Genomic DNA, 18,102 nt, shown 5'->3' on the forward strand with positions numbered 1-18,102 from the left:
ATGTTATACTATAAATAACAGCCATACCTCTATCAATTAAAAAATAAGAGGCATTTATCCCAACCAGCATTAATTCTTAGGTGCTTTGATGCTTTTGAATTGTGGTGCTAGAGAAGACTCTTGAGAGTCTCTTGGACTTCAGGGAGATCAAACCAGTCAATCCTAAAGGAAATCAATCCTGAATATTCATTGGGAGGACTGATGCTGAAGCTCCAATACTTTGGCTACTTTATAGGAAGAGCCAACTCATTGGAAAAGACACTGACGCTGGGCAAGACGGAGGGCAGGAGGAGAAGGGGGAGGCAGAGGATGAGATCGCTGGATGGCATCACCAACTCAATGGACATGAATTTGAGCAAACCTAGGGAGATAGTGAAGGACAGAAGAGCATCTCTCATGCTGCAGGCCATGGTATCACAAAGAGTAGCACATGACTTAGTGACTGAAAAACAACAATCCCAACCAGCGGTTCATTCCCCCATAAGCCAATGTAAAGACAGTCATTTTGGAGCTCACATTTTCATTTGTACTCTCTTTATCTGAATTAAGTCACCCTCTGCTTTTCACCACAGTGCTCACACAACCAGCTCAGAAAGTTAAAGGGACTTCCAGATGCCTCTCAAATACAGAAATACTTTCCCAGCCTGACATTCAAGGCCTCAAACAGTACAATACTGGAAGTGAAACAGCATTAATTTCCAGTATTTAAAGCCAGAACTCCTCAAGTCTCTAACCAAACAATTCAGCTTGCGGAGCCAATCTTACAGCATTTGTGGTAATTTCACCAATATGAAATGATTCTGTATCCTTGTCTTATATTTATCATCAAATGAATTGGGATCTGTTCAAAAAATAGAGTTGTATGTCCAAACCATGGCCATTGCCTTCACCATATCCATCTCATAATACACGGCCAACCAGTTGTGAAATTAATAGACCCATGGTCTTTACTGTTAAAAATGCAAATCACAACACAATAGAAATATTCATTCCTCAGGCCAGATTGATCTGGCTGCTTCTTTTTCATTAGTTTAGATTTCTGAATCTCATAGTTCAAAAATAAGCTCTTAAATTGGTCTCTGTTTGTTTAAAGAAGATGGGGGGAATCTACCCATCTTGAGATGTACATAAAATTAGATTTTTTAGAGAAATGCCCAGGACAGAAAGACTTGTACTTTTGCTTACAGACCATCTATCTGTGATCCTGATCTGAAAGCATTGTACTGTAGACGCTGGCCTGCCGGTTCCCTATCGGGCCCCTTCTGTGCAGAAGCTGCCATGTGTACAGAGGAGAGGTAACTCTTACAAAGTTACCAAGGAAAATGCCACACAATAAAGGAAACAACTTTGAGTCAACTCCTTCTATTAGCAATTGGGATATTTGGCAAATTGTGTTTCCTTCAGGTTTGTGTAAGTTTGTCTCCTTTCTAAAAAGGAAGTGACTTTTGAGTGCCCTAAATAACCAAGTTTCAACAAGCACAGAGCTAAATTTAAAATAAATAAATAAATAAAGGTTTCTAAGAAAAACAGTTCCTGAATCTTACCTGTTTCCATTTGCTCTCAAGAGAGATTGAGAGTAGATGGTCTGGGATATATAAAAGAGCAATTAGAGAGACCAGTTATTACAAACTTCCGGCCCAGCTGTCTGGGTGCTGTCGCTGTGCTCAGTCACTCAGTTGTGTCTGACTCTATGAGACCCTTTGGACTATAGCCCTCCAGGCCCCTCTGTCCATGAAATTTTTCAGGCAAGAATTCTGGAATAGGTTTCCATGTTCTCCTCCAGGGGATCTTCCCAATCCAGGGATCAAACCTGTGTTTCCTGCATCTCTTGCATTGCAGGCAGATTCTTTACAGCTGAAAAATTGGGGAGGCCAGCTTTCCATGGTCCTTTGGGAAACAACCACAACCAGGGCTGCGCAAGAAGTCAGTAGGCATATAAGACTCTGACAGAACACAGAAACCCAGATTCTCTCCTAACACTGCTCCTTGGTTCATGCTCCAGTGGCTGCAAACACTTTGCCTTCTCCACTTTGGAGGAATTGAAATAGAATAATTTCAAGACATCTTATTAATCTGTCATATTCTTACTTTTCCCTTTAATCTTCTGAAAACACTTTCTGGGGAAGTTTATTTATGGTGTTTCATACAATATGTTTTGTGGAAAAAGCAAAATGTCCATCTCTAATTTCCATACACAAATGTAGTCCACAATTAACATCACATTCCCTCTTGGTTACAGTGAGCTATTTATACTGTTCAGCAAGAACTGGGTGTTCAATGACCCCTTCTATCCCTGCCCCAAAGGCACATATTCTACCTATCACAGGTGAAACAGACGACAACAACAACAAACCCATGGTATTTAATGAAGTACTTTGACGTAATAAAAGAAGTCACAAAGTTTAGAGAATGAAGTCCTGAGTTCAAACTGCAGTGCCTTCATTTACTACATAGTCTAGGGAAGTCACTTGAATCCTCGTGTCTGTTACCCGGTTTGCAGAATAGAGGCTAAGAATGCCTACTTGGCAGAATAATTATAGGGCTACATGTCAAGTGCCTGGTGCCTCTCTACACAGGTTTAAAGCACAAGCTCTGAAAATTAAATCAAAAGAAAAGAAATTTCTGAATTCTCTTGTACTCCTGCTAGTTTCTTTTGCAATTTTGTAAAATCTGCCAAATCATAATTTGATGGGTGAGGGTGTGTGACAAAGAAGGAACATGGTGTAAAATACTGAGCTATGTACAAAGTTGAGAAATTCTAGACATTTCCTGAAATATGACTGATTTCCCCACATTCCACAGTGTATATTTGCCCTGAGGTCAGTGAGGTAAGGTTTACTTGGGGTTTCTGATTTATCTTCATGTTGCAATAGTATTACTTCACATACATGTAAGCTTGGGGTTTATGATTTTGTTTTTACTTAAGATTCACCTCAACCACAGAACTTAATATTTCTACCCAGGTCCAGAGCAATGGTACAGATAGAACCCTGAGATCCTCCTTCTTATTTTAGTCCTGGTGTTCTGTCCTCAACAGGGCAACTTTGCATACATGAATGAGAACAATTGGCCCATCTTTCCAAATTCCATCTACAGGTGTGCTCCCTAGATGGTCATCTCTTGGTCCCTGCTCAGGCACAAGCCCACATCCATTGGCAGCATTGCTCTTAGGAGGACAAACCCATTGAAGAGTCCACACAGGCCCTGAATGCAGATGCCAGGCTGTTTGGGGCAAGAATTCTGGCACCTCGGGTACACAGAGCGGAGTCTAAAACAATACTTGACAAACTTTAATATTTATTTGAGTCATCTGGGGACCTTGTTAAAACAAGACTCTGATTCAGTGGGTGGAATGAGTTGTGAGGGTCTAGGCTGTATTACTAATAAGCTCCCAGGTGATCCTCACACCACTGGTCCTAGTAACAATTTACTGGGAGGGAGGGACATGGGCTATGGGTAGACCTATCCCTTTGGCCCTGAAGGCTCCTCACCCTGTAGGTATGGGCCCAACTAGATAAGGATCAAAGAAGAGTTGTCCATAGTGAGGACCTAGGACAGGAGTCTGGGTTGGCTGGTGGAAAGCACGATGATTTGAACTTAACTGCAAGGCAGGAATATAAGAGAAGAGGGTTCATTCTGGTGGTAATCTATTTTTGTCTTTTTGCTTCTTTAGCCCTTAATCGTTTCCAGCTCTTGCGGCCCCATGGACTCTAGCCTGTAAGGCTCCTCTGCCCATGGGATTTTCCAAATGAGAATACTGGAGTGGGTTGCCATTTCCTCCTCCAGGGGACCTTTCCAACCTAGGGGTTGAATCTGAGCCTCCTGCATTGCAAATGTATTCTTTTTACTGCTAAGCCACTGGGGAAGCCCTTGGTAATCTATAGTTCAAAGCAAACTCCAAAGGCGACAATTCAGACAGTTTTCTTATCATATAATGGAATTAGCAAACAGAAGTCCTCAAGAAAATTCATTTTTTCAACAGTAGAGTTGAATTAGATTTATTTGCTTCTAATTTGGGGCTTCCCTGGTGGCTCAGATGGTAAAGAATCCACCTTTAATGTGGGAGATCTGGGTTCGATCCTTGGGTTGGGAAGATCCCCTGGAGGAGGTCATGGTAACCCATGCCTGTATTCTTGCCTTGAGAATACCCATGGACAGAGAAGCCTGATGGGCTACAGTCCATGGGGTTGCAAAGAGTCGGACATGACTGAGTGATTAACTACAGCACAGATTTGCTTGAAGACTATTCAGATGTTTACAGTGATACAACCTCATATAACAGAATGTCCCTCAACGTGTGTCTGTGTGTGTGTGTGTGCTTTCTAAAACAACAGCAATGACAACAAATGCCTCATTCTTTCAACCATTCCTCATTTGACAAGGTCAAAATTCCCCAACCACCCAAGTTATCCTCCTTTGAATGCATTTCAGTTTCCCAATGCCCTTATTAAAGTATGAGACCAAGAAAGGAAAACAATACTCCAACAGTGATTTAATCACTGTGGTATACACTATGACAGCCATCTATATTTTTCTAGAGGCTGTATATCTGCTAATTTAGCCAACAACAACATTAGTTGTGCTGGTGACTTATCACATGGCTGACTTATTACCTGGAGTTTACCATCAAATACAGTTTCTAATTTCTGAGTCTTTTCCACACCTGCTGCTGCTAAAATATTTTGTGAAGAGTTGATTTTTCAACTTGATTTTGGAGAAAGTAGACATGGAAAATACAGCTCATAGTTAAATTCCACCTTTGGCACCTGATCTTTCATAAAGAAGCTTTTGATCAGAAATTATAAGGCAGAACAAACAAACCCTTCTGATGACTTATTTAGGCTAAAAGCTCAAGGCAAAAGCAAAAGGAATTCAATGTGCTACAGTATGGTAAGAAAAATATTGAATTACCAGTTTATCATAAATGTACATCCATTTTAGAAATAATGCTTGAAATAGGGGAGATAGGGCCCCAAACAGGTGAGGGAGAGAGAGAGAGAGCAATCTCCTATCCTGGCCAGAGTTTGAGAAATGGCTTAAGTACGAAAAAAGAGATAGTTTAAAAATGAAACCAAATAAATCATCTTCCCACAACATAATTAGGAGGTGGCAGAACATTTCAGTGCCTGACAAATTAATTCCATTTGCATTATGAGCCTTATTCAAAATGCTGTAAGAGCCACAAAGACAAAGTTGAAGCATGGTCTTTAATTAATCCTGCATCATGCCTAATACAGTAGTGTACACCCTTGGGAACTTCTAATCATTGAAATTAAAATCTGCACGTACATGCAATCCCTTAAATATGCTTCCAGTCTAACTACAGCCGCCTTCTACCATATCCCCACATATTTCTACAGAGAGCAGAGAAGAAATGAGTCTCAAAAATCAAAGTAGCTTCTTCATAATAATTTAAAGGTCGGACAGACCAAGGCTCTTTTTGTAATCAGAGTGATGCCCAACAGAGTTTATGTTAACTAAGTTCTGAATACTAAACACAAATGAATTTTCATTTAAAGCAACAGAGACAATGGAGTTTTAAAGATGTAAAGGGTTGAATTCTGTCTTAGCAACAGTATTGTTCATTCAGTAAATGTGAGCTCAGTTCAGTTCAGTTCATTCACTCAGTCATGTCTGACTCTTTGCAACCTCATGGACTGCAGCATTCCAGTCTTCCCTATCACCAACTCCTGGAGCCTGCTCCAACTCATGCCCGTTGAGTTGTTGATGCCATCCAACCATCTCATTCTCTGTTGTCCTCTTCTCCTCCTGCCTTCAATCTTCCCCAGCATCAGGGTCTTTTCAAATGAGTCACTTCTTTGCATCAGGTGGCTAAAGTATTGGAGCTTCAGCTTCAGCATCTGTCCTTCCAATGAATATTCAGGACTGATTTCCTTTAGGATGGACTGGTTGGATCTCCTTGCAGTCCAAGGGACTCTCAAGAGTCTTCTCCAACACCACAGTTCAAAAGCATCAATTCTTTGGCACTCAGCCTTCTTCACAGTCCAACTCTCACATCCATACATAACTACTGAAAAATCCATAGCTTTAACTAAATGGACCTTTGTCAGCAAAGTAATGTCTCTGCTTTTTAATATGCTGTCTAGGTTGGTCATAGCTTTTCTTCCAAGGAGCAAATGTCTCTTAATTTCATGGCTGCAGTCACCATCTGCAGAGATTTTAAAGCCCAGCATAATAAAGTCTGTCACTGTTTCCACTGTTTCCCCATCTATTTTCCATGAAGTGATGGGACTGGATGCCATGATCCTAGTTTTTTGAATGTTGAGTTTTAAGCCAACTTTGAGCTCAGTGGGACCAAATATTGCCTCAGTAGCATTCACTGCAGATAAGCCAGGGAAGTCCTCTGCCTTAGGTTGTTCATAGTCTGCTGGGAAAGACGTATGTGGTCTAAGAAAGAAAGGAAGAGAGCCACAAAAAGAAAAGCAGAGAGTGAGATTATACCACTGACTTAAGTATCAGTGAATCCTGAAAGAACAATTGGAATATGAATGTATAATAAGAAGTGGGTACCCATAGATGAGAAAGTTTATTCCAAATAGAAGGGTATGATATAAGGGCATGAATGTGGGAAAGTATTGGACTTTTTCTACTTCTCACTCTAGGCAGGATGAATATTGAGAATCGTCCTTGCATTTAAGTCTTTAACCAGTTGCTCCCTGCTCTAAAATAAGCGATAAACTCTCTCTCCCCGCTGCCTCCATTGTGTACCTGTGTGTGTGTGTGTGTGTGTGTGTGTGTGTGTTGAATGATTGAGGGCAGCATAGAAAAGGGGAACATTCATGTTCTGCATGGAGGCACATAGTACGTACATGGCAAACTCTCTCTGGTTAAGTCATGGCCTGTTATAATAAGAAACATGGCTGCTATTTATGCATCAGACAGTTTACATTCATTGCCTACACATCTTATGGCAGTCTTTCAAAGCAGATATCACTTTCTATATTTATGAGGAAATTGAAATGCAAATAATTCACAAAACCTAGTTGAAAGTAGTGAATTATCATCTTTGGTCTATTTGACCTCAAGGCCTATGTGCCTCCCCTACAGCTCACTCTCCATCTCTACAGAAGTGGTAGAGGGAGGCTGGCAGTAGGTTTTACCCAGCCAAACTCCCCACAAAAATCATGTAACATGCAGAGGTTTTCAATAATGTTAGCTCATCAGTATAATTCTACCTTTGCTCAGTCTCTCCAACTCAAGAAATAAATGGATCCCAAGCACAAATTTTATTATCTTGTACAGTGATGTTGGGGCTTCCCTGATGGCTCAAATGAATAAAGAATCCACATGCAAAGTGGGAAACCTGGGTTCTATCCCTGGGTCAGGAAGATCCCCCGGAGAAGGGAATGGCTACCTACTCTAGTATTCTTGCCTGGAGAATTCCATGGACGGAGGAGCCAGGTGGGCTACAGTCCATAGGGGCACAAAGAGTTGGACATGACTAAGCGACTAACACTTTCATGGTGATGTGGCAGACTTCCCATGTGGCACTAGTGGTAAAGAATCTGCCTGACAATGCTGCAGATGTAACAGATTCATATTCGATCTTTGAGTCAGGAAGATCCCCTAGAGGAGGAAATGGCACACACTCCAGTATTCTTGCCTGGAGAATCCCATAGATAGAGGAGCCTGGTGGGCTACAGTCCATGGGGTCACAAAAAGTCAGACACGACTGAACATCTGAGCATATATAGTGATGTTATGTCATCAATCTGGCTATTACATAATTTAGAATTAATTCCAAGAAAGAGTTTGTTTTTTCTTTTTTTGTTTTTCTTTGCTTCTTGTTTTTCCCATCTGTAGGAGCTCACATATCACTGCACAGGCAACACAGTCTGAATACTGAATCCCAAATCTCCTTCACTCTTATTCTTCTCTATAAACTTAAACTTCAGTTAAAAAATTATTCCTCCATGGACAGAACCAGCTGGTGGGAAGGTTAAACTGATAATGAGACAGTCACACATATATATCCTACATCTGAGATATAGATGTATGTGTGTGTGTATATATATCCAGCTATCCCTTGTTTTTAGATCATTGCATCATATTCCCAGAAGAAATTATAAAACATTGCATGGAAAAAGTTGTATGTTCCAGTTTGACTTAAGCCTACTACACATGGCTGAAGAAATCAAATGAGAAGTTGGACTAGAATCAAGTAAAAGAAGGTATTGAAAACTACACAAATGAGTTTATCCTTATCCTGTAAGACATGATCTGATAAACAACTAGGAGCCGAGGAAAGCTTTTCATAAGAGTAGAGATATGAACTTGACCACGGTATTAAAGAAGATTAAGTGGTACAAACTTGATAGGTAGAATGGATGTGAGAGACTAACAAGAGAGATCAGTTAGAAGTGTCTACATGGAGAAATCATGAAACCTGGATCAAGGCAGTAGCAAAAGAAAAACAAAACAAAAAAAAAAAATTTTTTTAAGTACACTTCAGAGTCAAAGGTAATAGATTTGTGACCTCAAGTCGGAAATATCCTTTAAAAATCATTTAGTTCACCCTTCTCTCAACTTTCTGATGGTCCTGAGGTTTTCATCTTTGGGGAGTAAGGAGATAGTGATGCCCTTAACCGTAACAGTCAGCGCAGGTCTGGAGAGAGACGGGTTTATTCCCAGCCCTGCTGAGTTTGCAGAGTCTGTAGTGTAGCAAACCCAACTTTGACATCCCTTTGTTTCTTTTCCTGTTACATCTTTCCCCACTTCCTCAGCCAAACCCACCCCAGGAGTGAAAAAGCTCTTCACCTATCTGTGCCCCCAATCTGAAGGCCCTCAATTTTCAATGCATAAGAGAAAAAGGAAAGTGGCTGGTTCCTGCATGCACAATGCCACCAGGGCCCTTCCGTGTCTGGGAAAATAGAGGTGGGTGATGAAGGCTTTCCATCCACATAGTCCAGCTTCCAACTCTGTGGAAACTGGGAGCCAGTCTAGCTAGGGACACTGCCAAAGGAGCCCCACATCACCTCATTTATAACCCGGGGAACAGCAAAACAGATATGGGTGGTACGGAATCTCTTCTCACAATCTGGCTTCAAGTCACCAACTTTAAAGAAAAGAAATTCCTCATGAATGACATAAACCAATTACAGAGCTGCCTAAACCAAGCCCAAGTTCTGAAACGGAGGCCACAGGTTCCCATTAGGCTGGGGGATCTGAACAAGGGCCAAAACAAGCACATTCGGTACCCTAGGATGCCCGAATTCTGTGCTCTCTCATAGAACAGTCTAGCACTCCACCCTGAAGTCACAACTGCCATCCCCTCCTCATAGCTGAGGGTGTCTTTGCATACAGTGCTTTGCAACCTCCCTTCTATAATAACCTGACAGGTTTCTTTGCTCATTGCCATGTTACTGGACTATCTTGTCTAATATCTTGCCCATCACCAAAGGACATGTGACAAAGGACTGAGATTTGAATAATTAGTCACCTTAAAGCATTCTCTCAGTTTTTGTAAATGTGTATGTTTTATTTGACATAGAATTTTTTTCCAGCCTAAAACCATTATAAGTTTGAAGAATAGGGAATAAGAAATTAAGGTGGTGGTAGATATATATTAACTGATCACCTATCATGTGCCATGATCTTTATATTATTTCTTTTAATCCCTCACAACTTGGTGAGCCATGTATGATTATTCTGGTATTTCATAGATAAGGAAATTGAGCATCAGGGAGGTGAAGGAAGTTTTCCAATGTCACCCAGGTAGCAAGTGGGAGGAGATACATACCAGCTCCAAAGTGTGGTGCTGCTGCCAACCTAATATAATTGCTATTTTTATATAAAATTTAATGGGGGAGTGAAAAACAAGTAGCAAGTACAGAGAAGCAAAAAACCAAAGAATAAGGAAAATTACATCTAATCCCACCACCCAGAGATAATCACTCTTAATATTCTGTTATAAATCCTGCAATTGCAGAAGTTTTAACTCCCATTTTGGAGCCCTTGCACTGATGCTGCAGAAAGCTTTCAAACAAATTACATCTTTTTGTTATATTCAGAATCATCAAGAAAAATACAAAAGAGATATCTTCAGAGTTTTTAAAAAGTGAATTTGAGAAGTAGTCAACAAGGCCTACAGTGTCCTTGAATGCTGCTGGAATATGGAGAATTAAAAGAATCGGTGTTCTTTGAGTATCTGTCTTCTAGAAGCTCCCTTGAAAGGGAAGCCATGAGTATGTAGAGGTCACTGGGAGGTCTCTGAAACAGCGGCAGATGGATCCAGTGTGTCTTCCAGAAGCTTGTTTTGTGACTATGGCCAAGAAACAATGCCCCAGGCTACAGTTTGTCCATCTCCCAATTAGTGTTTATCACTAACCCTGCTTAATGATCAGGGTTGTTTTCAGGAGTTCATGAGATAAATATTTATGAAAGCCCTTTGAAATAAACAAAGCACTATGCAAATGAAAGGTAATTGTCAAAATCGCTAATAATTAAGCACTTGACTTCTGAGATGAAGATTTCGGCAAGGGGTTAGGGAGCCATGATACTAGCCCTTTAAAACCCTAAACCATAAATTAAGTGACAAAACTGTAATCAAAATGCTACCATAATAAAATCATACCTTTTTGTAGGTGAAGAATATGGATAGTAATAATAATGATCCTGATAATAATGATGACTAATACCTATTCCCTTTGGCATCATATTTTCAAACACTTTGTAAATGATTTGCATGGCTCTCTCAATTAATCTTCAGAATAACCTTTGTCAATGTACATTGAAAATGAAAGTGTTAGTCAGTTGGTCGTGTGTGACTCTTTGTGACCCCATGGACTGTAGCCTGTTAGGCTCCTCTGTCCATGGAATTCTCCAGGCAAGAATACTGGGGTGGGTAGCCATTCCCTTCACCAGGGGATCTTCCCGACACAGGGATCAAATTCGTGTTTCCTGCATTACAGGCAGTTTCTTTACCAACTGAGCCACCAAAGAAGCCCAATCATCTTATGAAAGTGAGAGTCGCTCAGTCGTGTCCAACTCTTTGTGACCTCATGGACTATACAGTCCATGGAATTCTCCAGGCCAGAATACTGGATTGGGTAGCCTTTGCCTTCTCCAGGGGATCTTCCCAACCCAGGGATTGAGCCCAGGTCTCCCACATTGCAGGCAGATTCTTTACCAGCTGAGCCACAACAGAAGCCTAAGAATACTGGAGTAGGTAGCCTATCCCTTCTCCAGCGGATCTTCTCGACCCAGGAATCGAACTGGTGTCTCCTGCATTGCAGGTGGATTCTTTACCAACTGAGTTATCAGGGAAGCCCAATTATCTCATAGTACTTCATATGTATTCAGTGCTGTATTGGACATTTAAATAGTCTCAATTAACCCTTACAATTTTATGAAATACAAAATAGTATCATCTTCATTTTACAGATGAAGAAACCAAAAGAAAGAGAATATCAAGGACATTCTGAAGACTGTATAGTCAGTAAATGGCAAATGTGAACTTAAACCAACTCTCCCACAGTCATCAAGACAGTATGGTACTGGCACAAAGACAGAAATATAGATCAATGGAACAAAATAGAAAGCCCAGAGATAAACCCATGCACCTATGGACACCTATCTTTGACAAAGGAGGCAAGGTTGGGAGAGTCCAGGCTCTTAATCAACATTGAAGCACAATCAAGAAATAGTCATAATCATTAAAATGAAAGGTGAATTGCAATGAAAAGAATAAAATACTTAGGAATATATCTACCTAAAGAAACAAAAGACCTATATAGAGAAAACTATAAAACACTGGTGAAAGAAATCAAAGGGGACACTAATAGAGAAATATACCATGTTCATGGATCAGAAGAATCAATATAGTGAAAATGAGTATTCTACCCAAAGCAATCTATAGATTAAATGCAATCCCTATCAAGCTACCAATGGTATTTTTCACAGAGCTAGAACAAATAATTTCACAATTTGTATGGAAATACAAAAAACCTCGAATAGCCAAAGCAATCTTGAGAAAGAAGAATGGAACTAGAGGAATCAACCTGCCTGACTTCAGGCTATACAACAAAGCCACAGTCATCAAGACAGTATGGTACTGGCACAAAGACAGAAATATAGATCAATGGAACAAAATAGAAAGCCCAGATATAAATCCACGCACCTGTGAACACCTTATCTTTGACAAAGGAGGCAAGAATATACAGTGGAGAAAAGACAATCTCTTTAACAAGTGGTGCTGGGAAAACTGGTCAACTACTTGTAAAAGAATGAAACTAAAACATTTTCTAACACCATACACTAAAATAAACACAAAATGGATTAAAGATCTAAACATTAAGACCAGAAACTATAAAACTCCAAGAGGAGAACATAGGCAAAACACCCTCCGACATAAATCACAACAGGATCTTCTATGACCCACCTCCCAGAATATTGGAAATAAAAGCAAAAATAAACAAATGGGACCTAATTAAAATTAAAAACTTCTGCACAACAAAGGAAACTATAAGCAAGGTGAAAAGACAGCCTTCAGAATGGGAGAAAATAATAGCAAATGGAGCAACTGACAAAGAATTAATCTCAAAAATATACAAGCAACTCCTGTAGCTCAATTCCAGAAAAAATAAACAACCCAATCAAAAAATTGGCCAAAGAACTAAATAGACATTTCTCCAAAGAAGACATACAGATGGCTAACAAACACATGAAAAGATGCTCAACATCACTCATTATCAGAGAAATGCAATTCAAAACCACAATGAGGTACCATTTCATGCCAGTCAGAATGGCTGCTATCCAAAAGTCTACAAGTAATAAATGCTGGAGAGGGTGTGGAGAAAAGGGAACCCTCTTACACTGTTGGTGGGAATGCAAACTAGTACAGCCACTATGGAGAACAGTGTGGAGATTCCTTAAAAAACTGGAAATAGAGCTGCCATATGACCCAGCAATCCCACTGCTGGGCATACACACTAAGAAAACCAGAATTGAAAGAGACATGTGTACCCCAATGTTCATCGCAGCACTGTTTATAATAGCCAGGACATGGAAGCAACCTAGATGTCCATAAGCAGACAAATGGATAAGAAAGCTGTGGTACATATACACAATGGAGTATTACTCAGCCATTAAAAAAAATACATTTGAATCAGTTCTAATGAGGTGGATGAAACTGGAGCCTATTATACAGAGTGAAGTAAGCCAGAAAGAAAAACACCAATACAGTATACTAATGCATATATATGGAATTTAGAAAGATGGTAACGATAACCCTGTATGTGAGACAGCAAGAGACACAGATGTATAGAACAGTCTTTCAGACTCTGTGGGAGAGGGCGAGGGTGAGATGATTTGGGAGAATGGCATTGAAACATGTATAATATCATATGTGAAACGAATCACCAGTCCAGGTTCAATGCATGATACAGGATGCTCAGGGCTGGTGCACTGGGATGACCCAGAGGGACGGTATGGGGAGGGAGCTGGGAGGGGGGTTCAGGATGGGGAACATGTGTATACCTGTGGCGGATTCATGTTGATGTATGGCAAAACCAATACCATATTGTAAAGTAATTAGCCTCCAATTAAAATAAATAAATTTACATTTTTAAAAAAAATGAAAGGTGATAAAGACCCAAAAGAGGACTCAACAGTGGAAATGGAAAGGTTTAAGTTTAAGAAATGCAGCAAAAATAAACTTGACAGAATTTTAACAACCTGATTAGATTGGCAAGACTAACAAGAAAAAGTTAAGATGAGTGGTTTTTCAAGCCTGGATAATTGGGAAGATAATGAGGCCATCCTCATAAATAAAGACCTGCAGAAGAGAAGCAGATTTGCTGGGGGAGCATAAGATGGGGGGAAGATGATGTGCTGAGTTTGAGATGCCCATGGGGTACACAGGTGGAGACAGCCCAGGGGAAGAAATGCAGGTGCAAGTGCCTCCCATCACTGGGCCCCCACACTTGCTGAAGGTCCAATCAGCTATTTTCAGCCTAGGTTTTCAGTCTTAGTCTTACCCTGCACTTTGGTGAGTGACACGGGATAAAATTTTCCATAAATGCTTAGAGCTGGAAAAAGAAAAAAAAACTCACACAGACACAGGCACCCAGAAATTCAGCCACCTCATAATAAACCAGAGACTTTTCCAAAACTGTCTTAAACTGCTTATTTTCCAAACTCAAAAATATCAGGCACAAGAATCAGTGGCTTGAAGATAGATGCAGTGACATCTGAGTAATCCCTTCCTTCCCTGCAGCAAGCTGCCCTTGTAAAGATGAATTCACTCCTGCATGATAATGAAATCTGTTTAGAATTCTGAAAGTACAAGTTGGCTCAAAGTTATTTCCACTGCTCAGGGTTGAGCTTAAGAGGGCCCCTGACCTGTTTGAGGTAGAAAGAGAAAAGAAAGTCAAAAAAGGATAATGGAGAATAGTCCAAGGTGGGCAGAAAAAGAAGACGTAAGATACAGAAGCCTCAGAGTCCTTTACACAGCTGGTTCTGTGTGTCAATTACTAGGGATTTATGGTCATGGGGTAGTCTGTGTTTCCTCTTCCTAAAAATAAGCATAAACCCAAAACTATATGGTAAAGAGTATGTAACTTTTCGTATTAGTTCTTTACACTATACTAACCTTTCCTCCTGCAATGTGTGTTGACCTTTGAAATTTTGTTGTTATTTCTAGCTGCCATCTCATTACAGATTCCAGAAAGAACTAAACAAAATCTCAGTTTTTCACAAATAGCAACATCTGCTTGTTACATACGATGTATTACTCACTTAAAAAAAAATGTGTAGCAGTATACAGCTACTCAACATTGTAAAGCAGTTATCCTCCATTTTTTTTAAAAGCTTTATTGGTTCAAATTCAAAAGTGAAAACTAATTTTACTATTTAGCTGAACTCTGGACATGTACACACACGTACACACACATTTTGCATAGCAATCTCTCTTTTTCTCTCTCTTCTCCATTTCTGCTTCTGATATAAACTTTTTGTTAAAAATCAAAATGCTCATTTCCTTGAGTATAGAGTTTGGAGAAGGCAATAGCACCCCACTCCAGTAGTCTTGCCTGGAAAATCCCATGGACGGAGGAGCCTGGTAGGCTGCAGTCCATGGGGTCGCTAAGAGTCAGACACGACTGAGTGACTTCACTTTCACTTTTCACTTTCATCCATTGGAGAAGGAAATGACAACCCACTCCAGTGTTCTTGCCTGGAGAATCCCAGGGACGGGGGATCCTGGTGGGCTGCCATCTATGGGGTAACACAGAGTCGGACACGACTGAAGTGACTTAGCAGCAGCAGCAGAGTTAGGTGTTAGAGTCCTATTTCGTCATTGTATACTCAGTTCTCTAAATATTTCCCCATCCTCCCACTTAATTTTTTTTTCTTTAAAAACCATACCTCAAGTTGGGGAAAATTTTATAGAGATGGACACATTGGAGTTAAGTTTTCAAGATTTGACTTATCATTGAAAATGCTGTATCTTAAACACTCATTAGAAACCCCTGGTGATTTTTTTGGGCAACGTTAACTCAGTATCTTCAACCAAACTGACAGTGATACTGAGAGATACCTGTGATACCCATAGCACTTAGAACAACAGTGAAGCAATACCAGCAGCTCTGAACACTTCCCCTTCTGAAATCATCAGTACCCAGAGCAAATTGCTCAGATATTAGAAATGCTTTCTTGGAAAAATCACAGTCATAATAATACCCTTTGGACTTCTTGGGCGGGGGCAGCAGGAGGAGTGGGTCCTAAAATATTTCTTATTTCTTTTCTCATGTTATCTTCTGCCTTCCACTTTCCCTCTCATTTGTGCTGATAGCCAAAGTCTATCATCACAGTGTTAGCTGATGACCACTTAAAACAAGCATTTTAATCACTTTCAGCAAAGTTTCTAGTCATGTTCCTTTTATAGAACTTTAAGAATTTGGTGATATCTATAGGCAAATTATTATTTATCTATTACTAGAACCACATAAAACATTACTTTCATTTGAATTCTAGAAAAAATACACAAACAAATTAAATGGTACCAAAAATGAGTAAATAATTGACCCTCTGGCACAGAGAGTTCTAAGATCTGGTACGCAGTGACATGTATATTCACAAACGAATTCATTGAGTTCTGTCCATGAAGATAGCTTGTTAGATGTGTATAAAAGAAAGTTAAGGCCCAGCCCATCAGCAAGTGCTTACAATGGAGCTGTAAAATAGTTAAAACATAAAGTTAGACAAGGAATACTGATGGAGTCAGAGAAGATAGAAGTTAATATGGTTGGAGCTGAGCCTTCCCTCATGGAAAATAAGATTCTCAGACCAAATTAAAACCCATGATTACACTTGCATATGAATACATGTTCGTCCAGCAGTATACAATGTGCTCTGAAGGCCACAGAAGAACCATTAGGTATGCTTCTTCTCTCAATGCCTTGCATTCAAATTAGATGTAGAAAACAATTGAGACCAATTAAGGTTCAACTCTGTGATACACAGCAGGTTCTTTGGGCTTCTGTTTGTGTCAAGGTTTGTTGATTAGTGAACCAAAAGTTATTTGCAACCTTTTTCTTTACTATCTAAATTGAAAAGAAAATACTTGATTTTTCTGCTCAGGAATGGAACATGCTTCTAGACAAGGAGATTTAAGTTGAATTCCCCTAGGAAGACTTTCTCTTCAAAATGAAAAGGCAAAGCTTCAGCAGGAAAACATTCTTTGCCTCTTCCTCCTTCCCCTTTCTTCCTGTATGATGTGCAGAAGTGAGACCAGGAGGTCGAGCACCATCTTGCCCATGAGGTGACAAGCAGGCATACTGTGGTCTTCAGGTAAAGGACAACAGAATGGGAAGATGAAAGGAGGCTGAATTCTTGATGGCTTCAGGGAGCCATCATAGATGCAAGCCCTGAATGTTTAAGTGTTTAAGCCACTGTTCTTCTTAATAACTACAAACAGTCCCTACAACTAAACCATTCAAGTTCACCTGAGGGAAAGTAAAGAATTTATTATAAGGATGCAGAGGTCTTTTCCCAAACCTGGTAGAGAAATGCAGCCTGGTTTCCTAAGAAATAGAGAATAGAAAATAGAAAGCTTCCCAGGAACCCAGACAACTAGTCCATCTCCCTCTGTGCAAGAACACATAGTGTGTTATGATTAAACTTCCCTCTTTGCAGTCTCATCATTATTCTCTCTTTGGAATAAGACCAGAAACTTTGCTCTACACCCATACACATGGCTGGCTTCCAGTTCTAAGGTTACATGTATTTTCTCATCCTACTCCCAATCCAGTTCTCAATCCCTACCTAGTGTCTCTCAGTCCCAATTCTAAAGAGAGGGAGAATATGATTGGTTCTTGCTTGGAAGAAGTATCTGCTCCCATGGCCGGGGTGTGGGGAAACACAGAATAAAAATGTATTCACTTAGTTACAGTCAACTAAGGAGCTCAATTATGTGAGCTCCCACTCTAAGCTGGCACTGTTCTAGATGCTGGGGATACAGCCATGAATCAAAACAAGTCCTAGCTATTGAGGAGTTCACCTTCTGGCTCATGCAGATGGGAGAGAAGAAAACAAATATATAATATGTGGCGGAAATATGTGGTTTAAAGCAAAATAAATCAGAGTAAAGCAAAAGATCAATAGGACAGGGGAAAAAAAAATTTTTTTTTCCCTATAGGATGATCTGAGTACTGGGAAGGTGACATTTAAACCGAAAGTTGAAGAAAATGAGGGATTGAAGCATGTGCTATCTGGAGAATGGTGTTCCCAGCAGAGAAGAGCAAATGCGAAGAACCTGAAATCAGAGCATTTGTTTGATGTTTTTTTAAGAAGCACCAAGGAAGCCAATGTATCTCTAGCAGAAAGAAGTAGGAGGAAAATTGCAGCAGATAAGTCAAGTGAGGGGTCAGATCATGACTTCTGGAATCCCGCCTTGGAGAGCAGGGCCCCTGCACAAGCGAGACTGATATAGACTAGACGATAGCTCTCGTGTTAAGTCATTTCAGTCATGTCCGACTCTGAACCACTCCATGGGCTGCAGCCCGCCAGGCTCCTCTGTCCATGGGATTCTCCAGGCAAGAATACTGGAGTGGGTTGCCATGTCCTCCTCCAGGGGCTCTTCCC

At 40.2% G+C, this 18,102-nt stretch overlaps 1 protein-coding gene across 12 annotated transcripts in view; it reads right to left on the bottom strand.

The window, feature by feature from the left end:
- Positions 1-18,102, bottom strand: part of TPRG1 (tumor protein p63 regulated 1) — a 363,442-nt gene that overhangs the window by 40,497 nt on the left and 304,843 nt on the right. For 10 of the 12 annotated variants that reach the window (XM_055568727.1, XM_055568733.1, XM_055568729.1 and 7 more), the window contains one exon: positions 5,224-6,408. The exons of the other annotated variants lie outside the window; for them this stretch is intronic. In XM_055568727.1, the coding sequence (XP_055424702.1) occupies positions 5,625-6,408 (784 nt within the window). In that variant the 3' untranslated portion in view covers positions 5,224-5,624. Of the gene's footprint in view, positions 1-5,223; positions 6,409-18,102 lie in introns of those variants that run through there. 12 annotated transcript variants of the gene reach the window in all.

The sequence above is a fragment of the Bubalus kerabau genome, chromosome 2 (genome assembly GCF_029407905.1).
Source record: "Bubalus kerabau isolate K-KA32 ecotype Philippines breed swamp buffalo chromosome 2, PCC_UOA_SB_1v2, whole genome shotgun sequence".
In the NCBI taxonomy this organism is placed as follows: Eukaryota; Metazoa; Chordata; class Mammalia; order Artiodactyla; family Bovidae; genus Bubalus; species Bubalus kerabau.